Source organism: Pavona decussata, unplaced genomic scaffold, assembly GCF_977016875.1.
Source record: "Pavona decussata unplaced genomic scaffold, jaPavDecu1.1 SCAFFOLD_133, whole genome shotgun sequence".
Taxonomy (NCBI): domain Eukaryota; kingdom Metazoa; phylum Cnidaria; class Anthozoa; order Scleractinia; family Agariciidae; genus Pavona; species Pavona decussata.
In genome coordinates this window covers 3,429,464-3,449,013 of record NW_028145546.1, presented here as the reverse complement: position 1 = coordinate 3,449,013, position 19,550 = coordinate 3,429,464, and the positions used below count along the sequence as shown (strand labels likewise).

The 19,550-nt window shown below is 37.7% G+C and overlaps 1 protein-coding gene across 2 annotated transcripts in view; it reads right to left on the bottom strand.

Moving 5' to 3' along the window:
* LOC146468284 (C-myc promoter-binding protein-like) overlaps positions 1-19,550 on the bottom strand; it is a 26,349-nt gene extending 6,799 nt beyond the window's left edge. For both annotated transcript variants that reach the window (XR_014867608.1, XM_085125121.1), the window contains exons 1-33: positions 19,398-19,550; positions 17,210-17,523; positions 16,900-17,089; positions 15,559-15,615; positions 15,367-15,436; positions 14,979-15,148; positions 14,247-14,348; positions 13,299-13,441; positions 12,291-12,357; positions 12,067-12,125; positions 11,267-11,411; positions 10,775-10,868; positions 10,257-10,338; positions 10,102-10,144; positions 9,742-9,820; positions 9,451-9,527; positions 9,025-9,092; positions 8,590-8,663; positions 8,421-8,482; positions 7,822-7,905; positions 7,660-7,712; positions 7,030-7,098; positions 6,390-6,525; positions 5,984-6,024; positions 5,714-5,813; positions 5,569-5,613; positions 4,955-5,017; positions 4,395-4,460; positions 4,186-4,306; positions 2,758-3,340; positions 1,810-1,861; positions 994-1,384; positions 394-551 (exon numbers count right to left, since the gene is read on the bottom strand). Coding sequence is in view for 1 of the 2 variants with exons in the window: in XM_085125121.1 (XP_084981247.1) it covers positions 394-551; positions 994-1,384; positions 1,810-1,861; positions 2,758-3,340; positions 4,186-4,306; positions 4,395-4,460; positions 4,955-5,017; positions 5,569-5,613; positions 5,714-5,813; positions 5,984-6,024; positions 6,390-6,525; positions 7,030-7,098; positions 7,660-7,712; positions 7,822-7,905; positions 8,421-8,482; positions 8,590-8,663; positions 9,025-9,092; positions 9,451-9,527; positions 9,742-9,820; positions 10,102-10,144; positions 10,257-10,338; positions 10,775-10,868; positions 11,267-11,411; positions 12,067-12,125; positions 12,291-12,357; positions 13,299-13,441; positions 14,247-14,348; positions 14,979-15,148; positions 15,367-15,436; positions 15,559-15,615; positions 16,900-17,089; positions 17,210-17,505 (3,840 nt within the window). In the remaining variant the exon portion in view is untranslated. The remainder of the gene's footprint in view (positions 1-393; positions 552-993; positions 1,385-1,809; positions 1,862-2,757; positions 3,341-4,185; positions 4,307-4,394; positions 4,461-4,954; positions 5,018-5,568; positions 5,614-5,713; positions 5,814-5,983; positions 6,025-6,389; positions 6,526-7,029; positions 7,099-7,659; positions 7,713-7,821; positions 7,906-8,420; positions 8,483-8,589; positions 8,664-9,024; positions 9,093-9,450; positions 9,528-9,741; positions 9,821-10,101; positions 10,145-10,256; positions 10,339-10,774; positions 10,869-11,266; positions 11,412-12,066; positions 12,126-12,290; positions 12,358-13,298; positions 13,442-14,246; positions 14,349-14,978; positions 15,149-15,366; positions 15,437-15,558; positions 15,616-16,899; positions 17,090-17,209; positions 17,524-19,397) is intronic.

Below are 19,550 nucleotides of genomic sequence, written 5' to 3'. Positions count from 1 at the left end.
AAAAACACGCAAACTCTATTTAATACCTGAGTGAGTTAGCAAAGATTTTTCTCGCACGCGTTTCGTGGGCAGGCAGGCGAAGGCTAAATGTAAGACAATTACTTCGTGTGTAACGGTGCGCACGAAGTGCAATGGTAATCAAAGGCCAGCTTCTTGCTAAAAGCATTCAACCAACCTAACAACAGTGTGATGGCGTGGAGGGCCTGGACGCGTGGAGTGGCGGGAACGTTATGTTTTCACAATATATATTCTCACGTTTTGCACTATGTAGATTAGTATAAGCGGAACGCCGAACGGGCATTAACGGTTGCCCATGATTAAGCGTGTAATATGACTAAAGGACATTAAAAACAGGTTTACTGCTGCTCAGTATAACATGAACTTCCCACTCACCAAGTTCCAAAAGATGATGCTCTTCTCTTGCACAACATCTGGTGACTGAAGTGTATCTATTCCATCATTTTCGAACATGTTTTCAAGTTCCTTTCTCAAGACCAAAGGATTAAGATACGGGACATTAATTAAATCTCTTTCTTCCGGAGCTCTGGACACTGGAGAGACGAATGCAAAGAAGACAAAGTTGAGGAACCATTATTAGCTAAAGTCCTCAAACACATGACGAGAACCAAATCAACAAGAAATGATAAAGCACTTGGTTGTGGGTTTTATGGGGAAAAGCCTACGCCTAAAACCGTTACGGCACACATGGTAAATGCTAAGCTTTTAAACTCACGTATCGGTGCAAAAGTAGTTATATCTGTCAACCACTGTATGTCTAAACAGTTTTCCTTAAAAAGCTTCAGGAGCATAAACGGTCTGAACCGATAAAAGTTTCAAAGGAATGGAAACCGGTGGCGTTGACTACTTGTCCCAAACTAAAGCTTTTCGGGTCTGAGTTTACCACCACTAAACCGAGTAGAGTTAGCCTCAAATTACAGATTTTAGTTCTCTCTACTTTTCAGAGCAAAAGTTCTTTTTTTGTTTACCACTTACCATACCAACTGCTCCCATGGCTACACGTGCTGTTACTACTGCGCGTGCGCTGGAACCAAGACCCAGGTCTTGGACTCCCATGAAGGCTCCCAGAGGGACTGCCAGTGGCGCTTGATGGAGCGCTTATGCTGTTGCGTATTCGATGGTGGCTTGCTCGGATAGGGACTGGGTTTGATGCTGGGGGAGACATCGCAGCACTGATTGGTCGCGGGGGACTGGCAAATTTCTGCATCAAAAGACTGGATTCTATTGTAGTGGGAACGGAGTTGCTGAGATTTCCGGAATTCGGCTCATCTTCGAAATTACCCGATAGCAGTTCGGAGCTTCCGAAGCTGTTGATGCTCGACGATAAATCGGAACTTGGATGGGACGAAAAGCAGTTCCGATAATCCTGAACGTCGAGTAAAAATGAGAATCTTTTTGTAAGCCCATAATATGCTGAACAAGTAGCAAACATGAAAATGACAAACGCTGGGTTTCAAATATAGAAAATTCTCCATCATGATCCTAATTTGCTTTGTGACAAAAAATACCCCGCATATTGAACCATACACAATTTATAAAAAAGATTTCAAGTTTCAAATGGTAGTTCTACTTCCTTCATGGCAGCCACAATTGATGTTCCTTCCTCGTATACTGGCTGAAAAATTGTAAGTATGTCTAATTTTCTTGTTTTTTGCGTACCATAAGAAACTCGATTAATTTTTTTTTAAAACAGGCGGGGGAATGTAACACTGAAATATACGTGTACGCTTCATAGAAGTCCACCCACTGTTACCAGTTTACGCATTATTCAATATCATTGTGGTATTTTACCTTGATTTTAATTGTAAGACTTGCGACCTGCTGAGTTTGGCAGTAAGGACAGCTGAAAGGCAATTCACAAAATTAACATTACACCACGCACTTGAGAATCAATTGTCTGAGGAACAGCCAAACAATTGGACAAGGAAAGAGTGCAGACGGAAGGCGCGAAACACCAATAACGGCTCAATCCTGGTCAGCCTCGCATTGACACTCGTCCCAGACCTTTTGTTGTTAGACCGTGTTCACTTGGTGAATCTCGTGATAGGTGGCTTTAAATTCATCTGCATGCCTCTGTTTGAATGACCACGAGTCCCCAATTACTGCTATAGAGTAGTCTGGGTAAGAGGGGTAGAATCATGATCAGCGGAAGGCGAGCGAAAGGGTCACAATAGAGTCAACAAGGGAACTTCATTAGAACCGGAAAGCAGCTAGGTAAAACTGGTTTTGGTTCAACAGAGCAGGTCGAAGTCAGTTCAAATTAACTGGAGTAGATTACTGTAACAAATAGACGCAGGAAAAGCTGTTTTGATCGACTTCACGTTGTTGAGATACCGCAAAACTTAAACTATAAGCCTTGAAGTTCTATCCCGTCAAGGGTTCTTACGAACGTATTTTTCGGTGGCGCCAGCTTGTTTTCAGGGAAGGGAATTGTGCGCTTCTAAATAGTCGGGTTTGACAATAAAAACAGTTAAAAAGAGCTTTAACAAGTCAAACCCTAGGGCCCTGGATAAGCGCACTAACATAGTTGTAAAACACTTTGTTGGTTCAGTTCAGCACCCCGCCATGCAGGTACACTGTACTTGATTTTTTTACCAACGTGTTTAACCGGCTTTAGTCGTTTGGCCGGTAACTTATTTTCGGAGAGTCTGGTTATCGCGTGGATGTTTTTGCCTGAGAGTTGGGGGAGGGGTAGGGGTATTTTCGGATGGTTTTGTACTCTATGCTGTGACCACCTACCCTGTATTAAGATTAGAGTCGTCCGCCGTCCAACCAGCAAGGATCTCTTCGTCATACAAGTACCTCCCACATTTAACACACTGGTGGCAAGTACACATGACAGCTTCAAGGGCAGTGTCGGGCTGCAGGCCAAGGGGGAGTCCGAAAATAACATCGTCTAACATCTTGGTGGTGTACTCGTACGGATCAGAATCTTCGCTGTTTGCATTAATAAACAGCTGTGAATTAGCCGCGGAAAGGACTGATGTTTCACTTATTGTTCTTCCATAATTTGGCCGTCTTCTTTGCATGGAATATCCTGCGCCATCGATCGATGTCGTGGAAAGGTCCAGAATATCAGTGGCCTCAGAAGCGGTGGACATTTCGCTGATCGTTCTTTCGCGTCGCGATTTCAGCTCTTTGTCTGGGGTGCGCCTTCCTTCATTTTCATTGGAATCTCCAAGGTCAATCAGGCGTTCGCGTGACAGGGCTTTTTCGCGCTCGCGTGACGGCGTGCGTGACCTGTCTGGTTTCTTCAGGGTCGCCCTCCTTGGTGACTCTATGAGATCCATGTCGCTGCTTGATCCCGACGGAGACAAGGAATCTGTAAAAAGCGTAAAGGAAAAGTAATAGAGGAGAAGAGTAACTCAACTCCTGCTAAGAAAGACTTGAGTGGGAGGTAAGATGAGTGAAAAGTAAAAACAAAACAGAAAGAAAGAGAAGGGAAAATTTATCCCCTTTCTTTCAGACAGTCTCTCCTTAAAATTTCTCAAATTTTCGCTTTAAGAAAATTCTGCCGTAAAATACTGCTGTTTCACTGAAAGTCACTTATTTTCGTTGGGAAAACCAAGTGAGAAGAAAAAAACGAATTTTGGTCAACTGTCAACTCACGGAGCTACCGTTACTTCTAGTACAATTTTTGAACGGGGAGTTTGGAGTAATTTGCAATGTTGTTAGGACTGAATAGAGTCCAATTTGTTTAATTATGAGTAGGATTTCAGACCGAATTAGACGGCATGAACTCCTGAACTTGCTGCAAAGCTTACAGTGCGCGATTTGCAAAGACAATCCAATAACTTAGACATGACGTGCACACTGTCCAATAACCGAGTTCAAAGCATCGCTACTGCTAATCAATCAATCAATCAATCAATCAATCAATCAATCAATCAATCAATCAATCAATCAATCAATCAATCAATCAATCAACCAATCAATCAATCAGTCAGTCGATCACAGCTAGTCAGTCAGTCAGTCAGTCAATCGATCAATCAATCAATCAATCAATCAATCAGTCAGTCGATCACAGCTAGTCAGTCAGTCAGTCAGTCAGTCAGTCAATCCATCAATCAATCAATCAATCAATCAATCAATCAATCAGTCGATCAATGAAGCAAGCAAATCAGATTCAAGAATTCTGTTATAGTGATCATTAAACTGTGAACATACCATCTTTGCTCCTTAGTTTAGCCAGCCTCTGAAGTTCGTACACAGCAGCAAAGAAGTTCCTAAGTTTGTTCCACAAGTGCGAGCTCGTTGTGTTGGACGGCCATTTTCCTTCAATCACAGCCTACAAAAAAAGACGCAACTGGGAGATGAGAATGAAGCAAAACTAACAGGAATCTCACTCACAAACAAAGTAAGTTGGATTTATTTACCCGATTATAGTAACCGTATGTAACGGCATTTGGTGTTATTCCTTGATTTTTCATCTCAAACAAAACCTACAAGGAGATGTAATACAAAAGTCAGCAATAAATAGTTTTCACAGGCAACTTGATAATATTACAGTGACTGTAAAGACGGTGTGTCCTTTTGTTACTGCGCATAAGTTCTGCGCACCTTGGGATGCTCCAAGAAACTCTGATTCCTGAGGACGATGCCTATTAATACAAACGTATTTTTTGTCAGTTTTATAGATACGAGGGAAAAAGAGAATCTTAGTGAGGGCTTTAAAATCTAAAAACAAAATTAGGGGTAACCATGCATGTTTCAGGCTGAAATAATTAAGTTTCAATCGAGAAGAAATTGTTCACTGTTATGTAATTGAAAAGATGCGTAGTCATGTCCACTATTTTTTGTTTTTGTTTTCTGTTTATTCCAATAACCCTTGCTAACATCTGCCTGTTCTGCATAGTCAAAAACCGCGCAAAAATACTTTTGTATTAGTAGGCACCATCTTTAAGTTCTCTAAGCCAATTTTAGACTGGACGCTCACCTTAACAGCCAGAGCGGGATGTCCATACTGACCACAAAGCTGCATCAGCACACGATAGCACACCTGTTTACAGAACGCAAACAACACAAGAGATAAGCCTTCATGGGGTGTATTGTAGCGTGGGCGCAGCGCCCGGGGGGAGTGAGGGAGAGGGGAAAGGAAGCATCCTGTCCCCTCTTCCTCGCTCCACTCACGCGCCGCGTGCACTCCTGATTCTCCTTTCTGGCGCCTGCCATGCAGGCTACGTGTATTGCAGTATTTGTTTGACTCGACTGTCACGCAACGCGCACACTCTCTTTTGTCTCCTCGTAAGCAATGAAAAAACAACAACAATCGAAAGCGGAGCGTTTTTTCAACGATAACATTTAACGTATGCGCGTAGACAAAAACCTTGCGTTTTAAAAGTATCTGTTGTAAATACAACCATCATGCATACATTTCCGACTGATACTATAAGGCATTTTGTTGTCGTTCTTGACCTAAAATGTGGAACGAGCCGTGTTTTTAACCACAATCATATAAGAAAATATCGTATCGAAGTTAAGGCACTTAGTTTAATTCTTAGCACAGTTTCCACCAAATTTCCATGATTTAAACACTTGATTAGGACTCACCTCATCTGGTAATTTGACACCTTTCTTTTTCATCTTACACAAGATCTGCAAACGAAGAAACAAAACCATTGTAAAGGTTAATGGTCAAGAAAACTGCTTTTAATGAATTAACATCTTTTGACCCAGCTGACTACAAGCAGCTTACCTCAAAAGCAACATGCAACACTTTGGCTTTGTTGTGGTGAACTTTCACATAAGCTGGAAGGTGAATAAACCAAAGACTGTAGCAGTGAGCCACCAGGCACCTGTCGAGGTAGAGAGGAAAATACATCTGTTGAATACATTGATCATTTATGAAGGCAGGCTTGAGCAGAAAAAAAAGATGCAACAATACTTTTGGAACTCTGAAGGATTAACCTTTTCATGCATATTAAAACAAAATATCAGAGAAAAATAAAATAGATTAGAGACTCACTTTGCCCAGTTGATAGGACTTCCAGAATTCTTTTTCGCCATCTAAAATAAGGAAAAAAAGCAATCAAATAAGAAAACCATTCACAACTTGTTGTCTGAGATTCTTTCAACTTATGTTGAAGACAATTCTTGAACAGGCACCCTTAAAGTTAAATCTCTCTCTCTGGAATCCAGATGGCTAGAATTCAGAATCTAGAGGATTGGAATCCGGAATACAATATCTGTGTAAATTCCATTACATCGCACAATCAAGCAGCCTTTGCCACTGAACAGTGGGTTGTGAAATGTTTGAACATTATGAATATTTAAGGCAAAGGTTCTCAAAAGAGGATCAGTCAACCAAGATCTCAAGAAAATAAAAATATAAACAAGACTCTGAATCAGTTCATTGCGACAGATCACGTTACCAAGACAGACTGGTGTCTTTCAGCTCTTGTTCTCCTCGCCACAGGGGACACGGGTGGGGTCATTGCTGACTGTGCATGGAGTGAGATCTTTTCTGGCTTCATAAGCTGAACGTTTAAAACTGGAAACACAGGGTATCTGTTGGACATGAAACAAATGTAGCTCATTTCATGAAACCTTCCACGACATAAAAATGTTACATTTCAGGCAATATTTTTAAAATAAAAGTTAATTTTGAGGTCAAGGAAAACAAAGACGCTAATTCATTACAAGAGAGTTTTAACAAATCTACATAGTTGCGAACATTATCTTTGTGACACAAAACATCACTCTCCCTGAACTCGAAAATGAAATTTGTTGTATAACAATTTTTTGTAATGAAGTACTTGTCAAATAGGTACAGGTCTGGAAAATAACTGACTGAATTAGAACATCATGAATAACTACAGCTTTGTTGAAACATCAAAGTTGTAGTTTAAACCTAGAGTCACACAAAAGTTGTTTGTTATTGCATAAAAAAAAGTTCTTAGATGTTTATTTTGTTAAGCTACAAACTTAGGACTTTGAAGGGTACAAGACATTATTTTGTTTGGTTTGAAACTTCCACTATACTACAAGTTGTATAATTATCAAAATACTTACGAATACAGCTTTCCTTTGTCCATATTGGAAACATCAGGTGGCGTGACAACATAAGTCCTCTGACCACCCCTGTTAAACAGCAAATTAATACAACCTTCAGTGCTTAATGTGACAAACTGCCATACAAAGTAGTGTAACCCATAAGAGAAAAAACAAATACCAAACAAGAGTCCACCGGCGAGACGATGACAAGGTAGTTTAGTGGTTATAATAAATTATTGTACATGGGGCACATTCAGTATAATGCTTTACAAGGTCCTGTTGTGGGCTTTAATGATGAGAGACTACTTTCAAACTACATGAACAGTGATGGATGATACTTGTCCTCAAAGTTATAGCTTGATGGACTCATAAGAATTCCAAATGTCATGGTGTTATTTGAAAAAAAGGAAATTTTAAGCCCCCAGCAGGCAGTGAACCCAGGTAGTTTGTCTTTACAGGTCTGCTATGGTTGTTTGTACCTTGTGTGATGTGGGTCCTATCGAACATGACCCCAACTAAAATGACCAAACTCAACACACAAGTCTCTAATAACTCAGTGGTAGAGCATTCCAATCTGGAAGATCATGAGGTTGATTCCTGTTGGGGACGCCAGAATGCCTCTAACAAGGCCTCTTATCTATTGTATACCTTGTGACGGAGTCATCAACTTCAATAAGTGGTATCTCTGGTGCCAGGTCCACCTGTAGTGATATGATTAAAAATCAAAGATAAGAACAGTTAAATTAATTCCTTGCTAAAAATTTATGCAAACACTGTTAAGAAAGAAAGAAGCTAGAATAGGTAGTATACCTTTTCTAAACAGTTGTCAAAGAAAGCCAGCAAGGAGTCTTGCGATGTCACAAATGATCTCTGTTCAATAAACCGGCTGAACATCTGCACAAAAACAAACAAATTACACTATAAGAAATGAAATAATAAGTGCATACATGTAGATTGCAAAACCTGCCTAATATGATTTTACAAATCAGTGTTGGCTCTTCTAGTTTGGGAAAATGAATGATCATTTTTAGCCCTCATCTAACAACTCGTCTACTTTCTCTAAGTCAAGAGGAAAGTTGTATTACAGTGCGGACACTTGAACTGTGAACGGCTAAGGCTTTTTTGGACTTTTTCTCTCTCTGCAATATAAACAGACTAAAGAAAATTTATCACTCACTAAGAACTCTACATCTTTTTTCTGATTCAATGTTGTTAAAAAACGTCGGATTCATTGTTTTCAAGGAAGTTTCTGATTGAACAGCAGTTGAAAAAAAAAAGGTGAAGAAAAGCCTTGACTGTTCACGGTTCAAGTGTCCGCACTGTAATATATTAACCTTCACAAAAGTAAGTACATTGTACATGAACAGACCACCAGATGATCAACCTAAGTGAATCACAAATATGTGTACCTGAGTCCTTGTTAAGGTCTGAAAAAACTTGGACTGTGAGCTGGGGCGGCTCTTTTGAAATCCTACATAAAGACAGAATCATTAATCAAGGACTAACATTAAAGCTTAACTCAGCCTGCAAAGTAGTCAAAATAGTCAGCAAAATATCCTACAAGTACAGTGTACATACCTTCAAGATCAAACAGTGAGGTCAAATCACAGGTCTCTTGAGTTGGTGCAGATGTGATAGGCTTTAGGTACGACCTACAAAATATATGGTTGGTTTTACAGAATATTTAAGTACAAGCTCAATTACAGTAGCACGTCAGAAATTGAAATGTAAGTAAGAAAGAAGGAAGGGAGGGAGGGAGGGAGGGAGGAAGAATGGCACGAAAGCATATATTCATACACGACTGGAAATACAAGTAATAATATTGAAGAGGTGAAATGCTTTAATTCTACCTCAGCAAATTTGGCCTAAAAATGCACATAGGTCCTTTCTGCACTCAGTCCTTTCAATAAGACCAGTTCAAAGAAACAGGTAATAATTTATTATTCTACATTGTAGAGTTACAACAGCTTTGCAACTCCTAACACAATCACCAACAAAACATGGGTCACTCACTCGTAGCCTTTGAGGATTGTGGCCATGAATCGCAAAAAGGCATCCTGGATGGCTACCTCTATTTGAAGCTGCAGAGTGCGACACAAGGAAAAGTTAAAACAAAGAAAACTTAGCAAAACAATTCTCTGTTCTCAAGACATATTGATCCAAATTTGAATTCGATGCTGATTCTGAAAATCTCTGTCCATGCCAAACTATTTTTTTTGAATACCCTGCATATAGACCCCGTAAGTTCCTCCATATCATAAAATTATTAGTAAGACTTATTTCATATTTTTGTACAAAGAACATCTTTTAAGATTTTTTCCCTTTCATTGGAAGTTACCCACACTGTCACAAAGACACTGAAGTTGTTCTCTTTAATCTACCAAAAAAAAAAAAAAGGATAAGAAAAAGAGAAAAATCAATAGAAGGAAAACAGCTCACCCTTTTTCTTGAGTGTGAATTGTCATGGTCAAGTGGAGCCAACTCAATAGCAGTCTCAGTGATGTCTCCACCAGAGGCTGAAATGAAATAAAAAAAGTCACTTAACGAACCTGACGGCACAGAAGTCCTAATAAACAACAAAAGCTTCTTGCAGACAAAAGTGTTCAAAGTACAACTATGTGCTACCAAACTAGAGTGCAAAAGCAGTTGGCTATGTGCTTCAATTACCAAACTACCAACAGTCTGCCGGCAGATGTTTGTGGTTTCTAAATAGCAGTTGTCCTCACTTACTTTCCCTCTCCTTGTGGTACAGTTGATACAACTGGTAGTAAAGCTCATTTAGCCTGTCCATCAAGACTTTTCCAGGTTTCTAAAATAAGACAACATTAGTGTAATAACATTCAAAATTTGTTGTGTTATTGATTTTTCATTAATTTTCTCCTTCTTTACAGACATAATGCAAAACACATGCCAACATAGGTAAAAAATATCACAGTAGAAAACAGTGAGAACCACAAGTTAGTGATACTAGGTTTCATCTTGAAAATAGTTTTTGTTAACAGATGAAGACGTTTGAAAGAGGCAATGGAGAAAGGGAGAGAGAGACAAAGAGTGAGAAAAAAAACCTGTTTCAATATTATTGGTACTTACCTTTGGCAAAGTTTTCCAGCTAACTCCTTTAAGTTCACTTTCCCTGTGGTTTGAAATAACGTTTAACCATTATTTCTGAAGTGACAATGACATTTTCTACAAAACTCTTAAGCTAGTGATAAATGCAATATCAATAATTAACACAGTTTACTTACATTGAAATTGTGTTTGTATCCAGATCAACGCACGTCACATCATCGGGTGGATCGTACTGGTCAAAATAGCGTGAATCAATCCCTTTGAAGCAAAATGTGAGTAGTCAAGCTATAAATAAATATAGTTGAGAAGTTGTCCACACTTGGATAGAGTTACACTTATTTTGAAACACATGTTGTTCCCTTAAGTGAAAAAAATCTGTTTTAAATTTCTGTGTGACCTTTTTTCTTTGTCTTTGTCTTTTTTCTTCCATATTTAGGCCTGGGATCCCAATCTGATTTCATATCCCTTCCACTTCAAAACAGTTCAACAAATAAACTAACTGACTGACTGACTGACTGACTGACTAACTAACAAGAAACAAAACCTAAGATGAACGCCATTCTACGGTGGATAAACATGAAGAAGTTGACTATTCTTTTGTACTAAAAGTTACTGTATTATTCAGTGAAACTCATACCACATACAAGCAGATTGATAGAATTTTTCAACATGTTTATAAAACCATTCAACTCACCAACTACAAAAGGGCAAGGAGCGTCAAGAACATCATTTAAACCAAGAGGGCAAAGTGGCACATATGGACACTGCCAGCTGAATGGAAACAGAAGCTAAAAAAGGAGAAATGTAAGTTGTAAGATATTGAAATAATGTTATGGAACAGATCTGCAGTTTGGTTTATCCAAGAACTAATAATAATATTATTATAAGACTCAACTTCATAAATAACATCAAATTAGAATTGTGCTGTCAATTCTGGTAACAACTTAGATTCATGTATGTACATATTGCAAATTAACACATGGCATGCATGTAAGGCATGTAAGTAATGTCAATCTAAATTAAGCATTAATGTTTTGATGATGAAACAGCATTTTCTCAGGAGTAGTAATAGACAAATTTTGATCATGTTTTGGTTAACACATCACATCCCACACTTGAATACAAGCATGTTGGATATGCTAGCTATGTTACAAACAAAATAGTTTTCTTATTCTCAAGTACTCACTGTTGTGATGGCTTCAGCGATACTTGTCATCAGAGCAGGCCTCAAAGAGTGGATCAGTATTTTATGTTCAGTGAGGGCAAGGTAAAACAGCAGCATGGCATTGTCAGGATGAAGATAGCGAAGCATGGCTGTGTAAGATGCACCACTAAAAAACAACACTCAATGTCAAGTAACTTGTAACATTAGACAACGCTAAAAAACAAGATGGTTCCAAAATTAATTCACGTTGAATTTAACACAACAGCAAAGCTTTGTAGACACTTGATTTAAACTTAAGGAAATAAAAAATTTGGTAAATCGCAATTTCACAAGTAGAGTTTGGCATGTGAGTAGGGATTGTCCGCCAGCCCTATGTACATTTTTATCAAGAAATCATTAAATTCAAACTTTCACATTTCTTTGAGTTTGAACCAGATCCTGCATTTGTACAAAACTTCACATTTTCATGGATAATCTAGTATGGTTTAAAATGGCTACTTTTAAGGGGATTCTGTAAGTTGTCTGTACCAATAAAGTGAATTTTCCATTGCAAATGTTAACAAAGATTTCAGTAAATATTTCCCTGTAATAAAGTAATTCTCCTGCCGTGTGTAAACTTCCCAGTTTGTCAATTGAAATAATTAATCCAAAATCTTTCTGTCTGTCACAACATATCAGAAGTACATGTAGAAAATGACACAAGCAACAATCTGAAGCAAGGATATTGAATGATTTCTTTATTCATTGTAACATGGTTTTGTACTAGTACATGTACATGAACACTGTATTATTTTAATACTAACAGATTTAATTATTTGTACCTGACTGGTAAAGGGGTGTGGTAAGGCTGGCAAATTTCAAAAGGGTCGGACATGTTTGTCTGTGGAAACAAAACAGGACAAAAATAAATTTTAGGAATCATCCACGAAAGAGTAAAATAGATAGAGCACTTTCAATCTCAATGGAATAAACAGTTTAGCGTACTAGATTTTCTTGCATGAAAATCTTAATACACAGTAATTTAAGACGGTCACATAAAATGTACCTGTACAAGAATTCTTGGTCTTTGAGGTGATGGGAAAGGAACATCAAGCATCAAAATTGCTATGTACCTGCCAGCGTAGAAGTAAAACAGTTACTATGGCTACACTGTATAACATACTCACCTTCATTATGGGAACAGGTAATAAAACTATTGCTCGGGGTGAATATCTACAGTATAGCCACACTGTAGTGCTAAGATAATCAGACTAGAGTTTGGTGGTCAAGTCTAATCTCCACCCATTGGATTATTGAATTTCTTAAGACAACAAAACTTTACTCCCCATTCTCCCTCTCCACTCAGGATTATAAATGGATACTTAGATTGATTTGGGATTACCAAGTAGAATGCTTTAAATAACCTCACAGTTAAATAATTTTCAATGTCATAAATTATTCCTCAGGAACGTGATGCAAAATACATATATGTTGTAGGTTAAAATGAATCCAGGTTAAAATGATTTCAACCTAGGTTGATTTGTATTTTCCTTTGTTAAGGTTGAGTAATTTACATCTGAAACAAAGGAAAATGCAAATCAACCTAGGTTGAAATCATTTTAACCTGGGATTCATTTTAACCTACAACATATACACGTACTAAACAAACAAGAAGACAACTCAAGATGCTGTTATTGAGGGAAATACTGCTCTGCAGTAAGTTAGTCAATATAACTTCTCATTTACATGACAATAACCACCTCACTAATCTCCCCAGCACAACAAGCTGAATGCTAGAAAGTACATGCTGGATTGACTTCTACTATTTTCAAGAATGAATGTGAAACTATGTTTACATAAAATTATGTAAAAAAGATTTTATCATCATCATCAATACAGCAAAGAATACCACTTCTGGCATGGTTCGATGAACAGGGTTTTCAGGAAATGACCAAGAGCTTTCAAAATGTCCATACAATTTCTTAATTGTGCCATCTGAAGAATTTGCAAAACCAGCCTTTCAGAACAGACCAGTGTGGCCGCCCACTTCTGTCAAATGAAAAATGCCTGGTACCTTTCAATCGGAAGTGGTTGAGCTGATACAGAAATACGGTAAAGCTGCGACAGAAACTTCTTGAAAGCTTCAAAGAAGGGCCAGTGAGACAACACACAGATGCACTTGTTTGTGTGGGCAACCTTTCGCCCTACTTGCCAGTTCTGAAAAAGAAAATTGCTTTTAGTTGTTCAATCCCCATTTAACTTATTCTGACTAAAATACCAGTCATCTAAAGAGTCTTGTTATCATCAACAACAATTATTATTGTAACAACCTGTTTTTTTTTTTTTTTGGATACTAGTACTATTTATTATGGTAGGTTACTAGAATTTAATGAAAAAAAATCAAATGATGGTAAGTAGGAAGAAAAAAACACATAGTAGGTATTTTTTTTGACTGATTTTTCTGAATGAGTTTTTGATTGGAAATAATATCAATGAATAATATTGCTTTGTAGATACACTGTATTTAGTCTTCCTTGGGACAATGATTAAAACTGTCAGTATCTGAATATGAAAATTACTGGGATTATAAATAATAATGTTGTACTATAAAAATAATTGACAAATACTTTGTATCATCAAGTCCAGTTTTGAATAGTTTAAAGGCGCTCTTACACTAGACAATTTTTCTTGCAACTTGTTTTCGCAATTTTGTTGCAACAAGTTGCACAAATCACTGCCAAGTGTACATATAACATGCTCTGACATGAACATGTCTCACAACTTTTTTGTTGCCACAATCATTGCGAGACGTAGGAGTCGGTTCTACTTCTTACAATGGTGACTGCAACAAAAACGTTGCAAGACATGTTCATTTCAGGGCATGTTACACTAGGCAATGATTTGGGAAACTTGGGTCGCAATGGCACAATGAAATTGTGAGACAAGTGGCAAGAAAAACTGCCTAGTGTAACAGCACCTTAACTCTTGATAATGACAAATCACAAATAATCATAGCGCTTACATCATCATCACCATCACCATTCAACTGCAAAGCTTTCTTCCTATCTTCAGTAAGCTTCTCCTCAGGCAAAACTTCAAAGAATGTTACCGCCGCTCCATAGATCTTTACAACAAAGAAGGAATTATTAATGATAATAATATTAAGATAATTTACATACATCCAGCAGTCATGTCTCCTTTCATATTCCATACAAAGAAACAGAGAATATCAACTAACCGTAAAGACACATTTAATGTCAGCAACGTAGTTTTAGAATCTACAACTAACCCTTTAAATGTACAGTATATGTCATGGTTCAAAATTATTTTGCTTTAAATAATTTTCAAACCAGTTTAACTTTTGTTTCTCTTTGTCTCAGATTATACATGGTAATGAATACTGCACAAAGGAAAATAAAAAATCATACTGGTTGGAAAAGTTTAAACCAAAAAAAAATTAAATCACAGCATATACGACTGCAAATAAAAATTAAATTATCCTTTCATACAATCTTTGGTTTATTGAAAGACTAGTTATTTCTCCTATCTATAGGCTCCTGGAGGGGAGGGACACCTACATGTGACCTGCACAGGGAACGTGATAAAGTCATAGACCATGAGAAATTTACTTTCTTATAATGATGCCTGGGGGGTACCTGGGTGGCACCAGTCCCTCCACCTGACAAAAACCCCAGCCCTACCTGACCTGCTTGAGGGTCTTTGTGAGGGGACAAAAAAAAGAAACCTTTCGTACCTTTTGCCCAGAGGCACCAGTAAGAACAAATGTGGAGAAAGAAGGAAGCGGGTGTTGTGAGTTTTCTGGCCAGCACTCAATGATTGCTCCTTGAGGAAGACAAAACATTGGAATCTTATCTGGGAGTGGAAATCCTTCATAGTCCTCCACAGGAAACCGACTCAGAACCTCTGAAAAACAGAACAGAAAATTAAATATGGGTTGCTCCTTGCCATTAACTTAGTTAGATTGCATTTAACTATATTTAATTATTTTATGAAGTGTTTAATTTGTTGAACATAAGTTAAAATGCATAATCAGTTCTGTTGAATAAAGTTGCACCCATCAGTCATCATTTTCATGCAACACAGTTGGTCAAAACTCTGCTAATCTGTGTGTATACACGTACCTGCAGGGTAAGTGATTGAACGCAGCCGAGCTAAAGACTTTCTGTAACACAGATAGACATCAGATCCAACCTGCAAAAGAGATAGTGGTATTTATGGTCTTCAATAAGTTGCATTACATTAATTCTAAAGTTCAGAAGCAGTCATTTCCCTTATGTGCATGTACCCCTGATCACGCCCTTTCCTTTACTTACCATGCCTTTGTTGAGGTTCTTTTCAATCAAGCAAAATGCATGAGGTGGCTTTTCACTCTGTAATAAAGCATAAATGGATAAATTAAGATTGAACTACAAAAAGTATGTACAAAACAAACTCTCTAACTGTGAATACAACAGTTATGGAATGTTGTTGAATTGTATCGCCAGGAAAACTAATTAGGCGTGACGTAAATAAACACACTTATTACAACAGTTTAAATATTACATGCTGTTGATCCTAACTCTGATTGATTGCAAAACAATCAATTAATGCCGTCAGCAAAGTCAAATCAAAATGTTCACAACTTTTCTGAGTCAAACTGCAATTGTTGTGCAGTGTTTAAACACTGATCCTGGTGCCACCACTGTTTTTTATTTCTTCAAGTTGGAACTGCTGCTGTGTGACAACACTGATCTATTACAAGATCTAATAAACTAGGCTGCGTCGCCATCAAGTCTTCATTCTCTTTACTTATTCAAGAGACAAGACGTACACTGTACATACTATGCCACGTCAGTTCTTCACAGAACTGCTTTGGCAGAAAAAGCCCCATCTAGAACAGAATTATGCACCTTATAACTTGATAATTAACACAAAATTAAAATAAACACTGAATGGAAAGTTTGTTAGTGATGCGTGACACTTGTAAAAATTGTATAAGTGGTAGGATTGATATAGAGTTCTAAAGTGATGATGTCACAAAAACTGAATTTATGAAATTATGGGATTTGTTAGTATATTGGGAAAGAGCATGATGAAAAATGCCTACTTGCCAAAAATCAGCATCTTATTGCAATTTGGGGGCGAGTTTGTCTCGGTTCCTAACATTAAGAACTGACAGAGACAACATTATAAGGATTTGTATGGAGTCATCAGGGCATAACAGAGCTAATATCTCGCCCCCAAATTGTAATAAGATGCTGATTTTAGGAACTGAGACAAAATTAGAAGGATTTGTAGGAGTCACCAGGGCATAACAGAGCTAATATCTCACCCCCAAATTGCAATAAGATGCTGATTTTTGGCAAGTAGGGCTTTTTCATCATGCTCTTGCCAAATATACTAACAAATCCCATAATTTCAAAAATTCAAATATTTGTGAAATATACTAACAAATCCCATAATTTCAAAAATTCAAATATTTGTGACATCACACTTTAGAACTCTACTGTAATAAATATCAAGAAGTGTCAGAGATGTTAAAAAAGACCTAGACTTTTCAGATATATAACCTGTCGTCTGAAGAAGGGTTACATATCCAAAACATCTGGGTTTTTTTTTACCATCTCTGACACTTTTTTAACATTGTTTGACATGGAAGTATAAAATTGTAATACCTTGCTTGCTATAATCACGCAAATCTCAGTGACTGCCAAAGAAGAGTGAGCCATCTTTTGGGAAGCACGGCGATAAGTGATGAACGTTCTATTTCCACCACTGTTGTTGACATTAGCAGGTTTCCCAGTTGCCGTGTATAGGATGATGTCACACCCAGCCATCAGTCGCTCTTTTCCTTCATAGAGGACACTGAAAATAAAGCAAAATGAAACTTGATAGCTCTAAGAGAAGACTCCCAAGGAATTGTTTGCAAAGTTGCAGTACCAACATAAAAATGTTTTAATAAAAATATTTTGAAATTTCTCTTACCCAATATCAGTGAGTGGCGGCTTGTCTGTTCCTCTGCGAATGCACAGAAAACATTGTGGTTGTCTTATGGAGCCATGATTGAGATCTGCTGGAAACCCTGCGGGAGTTTTCTCAATGCATGTATAACCCTTCGGTGGTCTTTCTCCTAAACTTTTAAATATCACGGTTACATCTGTAATTGGCTCCAAAAGATTTCTGTCACTGTCAAACTGAATGGCATCATCTGCGATGCCATTGCCAAGGCCGGCCACGACAAAGTAGTCGCCTACACGTTGGGGCTTCTCGCGGTCAACCATACTCCTGACACATCATCCCTAAAAAATTGAGCAACAGATCATTTTTAACCACTAAAACGTCTTAGAGTTTCACAGTGAAATAAATGTCAGGTGCACAATCTTTCACTTGTTACATATTCCTATTTCGCTTTTATCTTAGTTTATGACTATCAAGACTCTTGATTATCTGTGGACTATTCTTCCAAGACCAGACAAGTTATGATAATCTAAGTTCTACTGTATTGGCACTATGTCAATTTATTGATTCTAATATATACAACATCTGTAGCTCTGTGGATTATGTTATTTACATTGTCAACCACAAAAAGAAATTCAAGTTTTCAGATCAGGGCTGGAGCTAGAAATCACTAATAATCAACCAAACATTGCATTTTGTACAATTCACAACTTTGTTTTAAGTTTGGTAATTTTCCAATGCAAGTATAATCAAGTATAATGATGGCGTTAATTTAATTACCAGAATACCAAGTATTCAATTTCATGGCTCAAGTAATTCAGCTGTGTAGTTTTCAGGTAAAAGGATACATGTCAGAAGGAACAATTGAAGTCACTAGCTTTACTTAACTTGAGAAATAATTTTTAAAGTAATAAATTACAGCAAAATAGCAACTTATATTGTATGAACAATGAGCAGAATTCACATCATGCAGACACAATTAACAACTTTAAAAAAGGAAACAATGGAATTAAATTTGTTCAAGTACATGATCATGTTACAGATCTAAATAATGTGCAATTTTATTTTGTTTTCATAAAAGGCTATTCTATACACTTCTCGCTGGCCACGTCTTCGCTTGGAATTGCTTCAAACCGGAAATACTCCGATTGTACTTATATTAGCATTTTACATCAAATTGGAACGTGCTCCTCGGTCTATTTACAATTAAACTTTGATCACGGACCAGACATAACACATCACAACATCCGTGACATGATAAACTTGATTTTTTTTTTTTTTGGATTATAAAACCTGAGTTAAAGGGAGATAATCCCACACAAGCACGTTTAATTTCGTGTTTCGCCTTTTGATTAATGCTCGAAATCACCTCGCATCTGAATGAAGCTATGAAAGAAGTTTTCACTTAGTGACCAAACGCCTCCTCCGAAGGAAAATTACGAAGTTTTACAGTTCAAAATCTGCTTTATGCATAACTGCAAACAATTCACCCGGTTTTTAGCTAGTTTGATGTCTGGGCATTCGACCTTGCTTTCAAGCGTTTACCCATTATACTGTCCTTGTCCAATTTCTTCCATCCGAAAAATGCGCAAATTAGAATTGTAACAAGGGTGTTCCCAAAAACACAATAAGTTTCGCAAAAAAAAAAAGAAGAAAAAAGAAAAGGTTTGAGCACGTCAATAGGGGCTTAAGCGGTCAAGTGATTGAATAAATGTAGAATGACTTCCAACGATCACAATTTATGGGAGGGATGAACTGTGTACACCCTACAGTATACATCGTTCAAAAAGTGCTTGAGTCTGCTCAGGTTTCAAGACACTTTTACCAGGACAATTCCCGACTTCACATTTGCTATTACATCACCTCGGAAGACAAAATATGTTCACCGAAAGTTGTCACCCAGTTTTCACGAAACCATAACACAATTCAACAGCCAGACAGCGGCAATGAAAAGTACAAGCAGCCTCTTAGCAGAAATCGAACTCTCCGTCGATCGATCATGTTTCACCGAATACCGCCCAAACACTCGAGTTTTTCTGACTGCCATTCAGCTTCGGTGCACTTTTTCATTGACAAAAACAGGATTAAACGCACAACGAAACAGAAAACAAAGAACGCAACAGAAAACATAAATAAACTACGCGCTGTCCGTACGTCTGCCGTAAAAACGAGCTTACTACGCTGTCAAAAATTTTTCATAATCAAGCTTACGTACCTTTACTACAAATCAAAAAGTGTGTTTTCGTTCCTCATATTGTTGTCATATTCCTTGTAGCTCTTGCAAGCCCAAAAGGGACGGCGTTCGCGACGTTAAAAAGAGGAAAGTCAATGAGTAAAGACGCCACGAGGAGATCCCACAGAACAACAA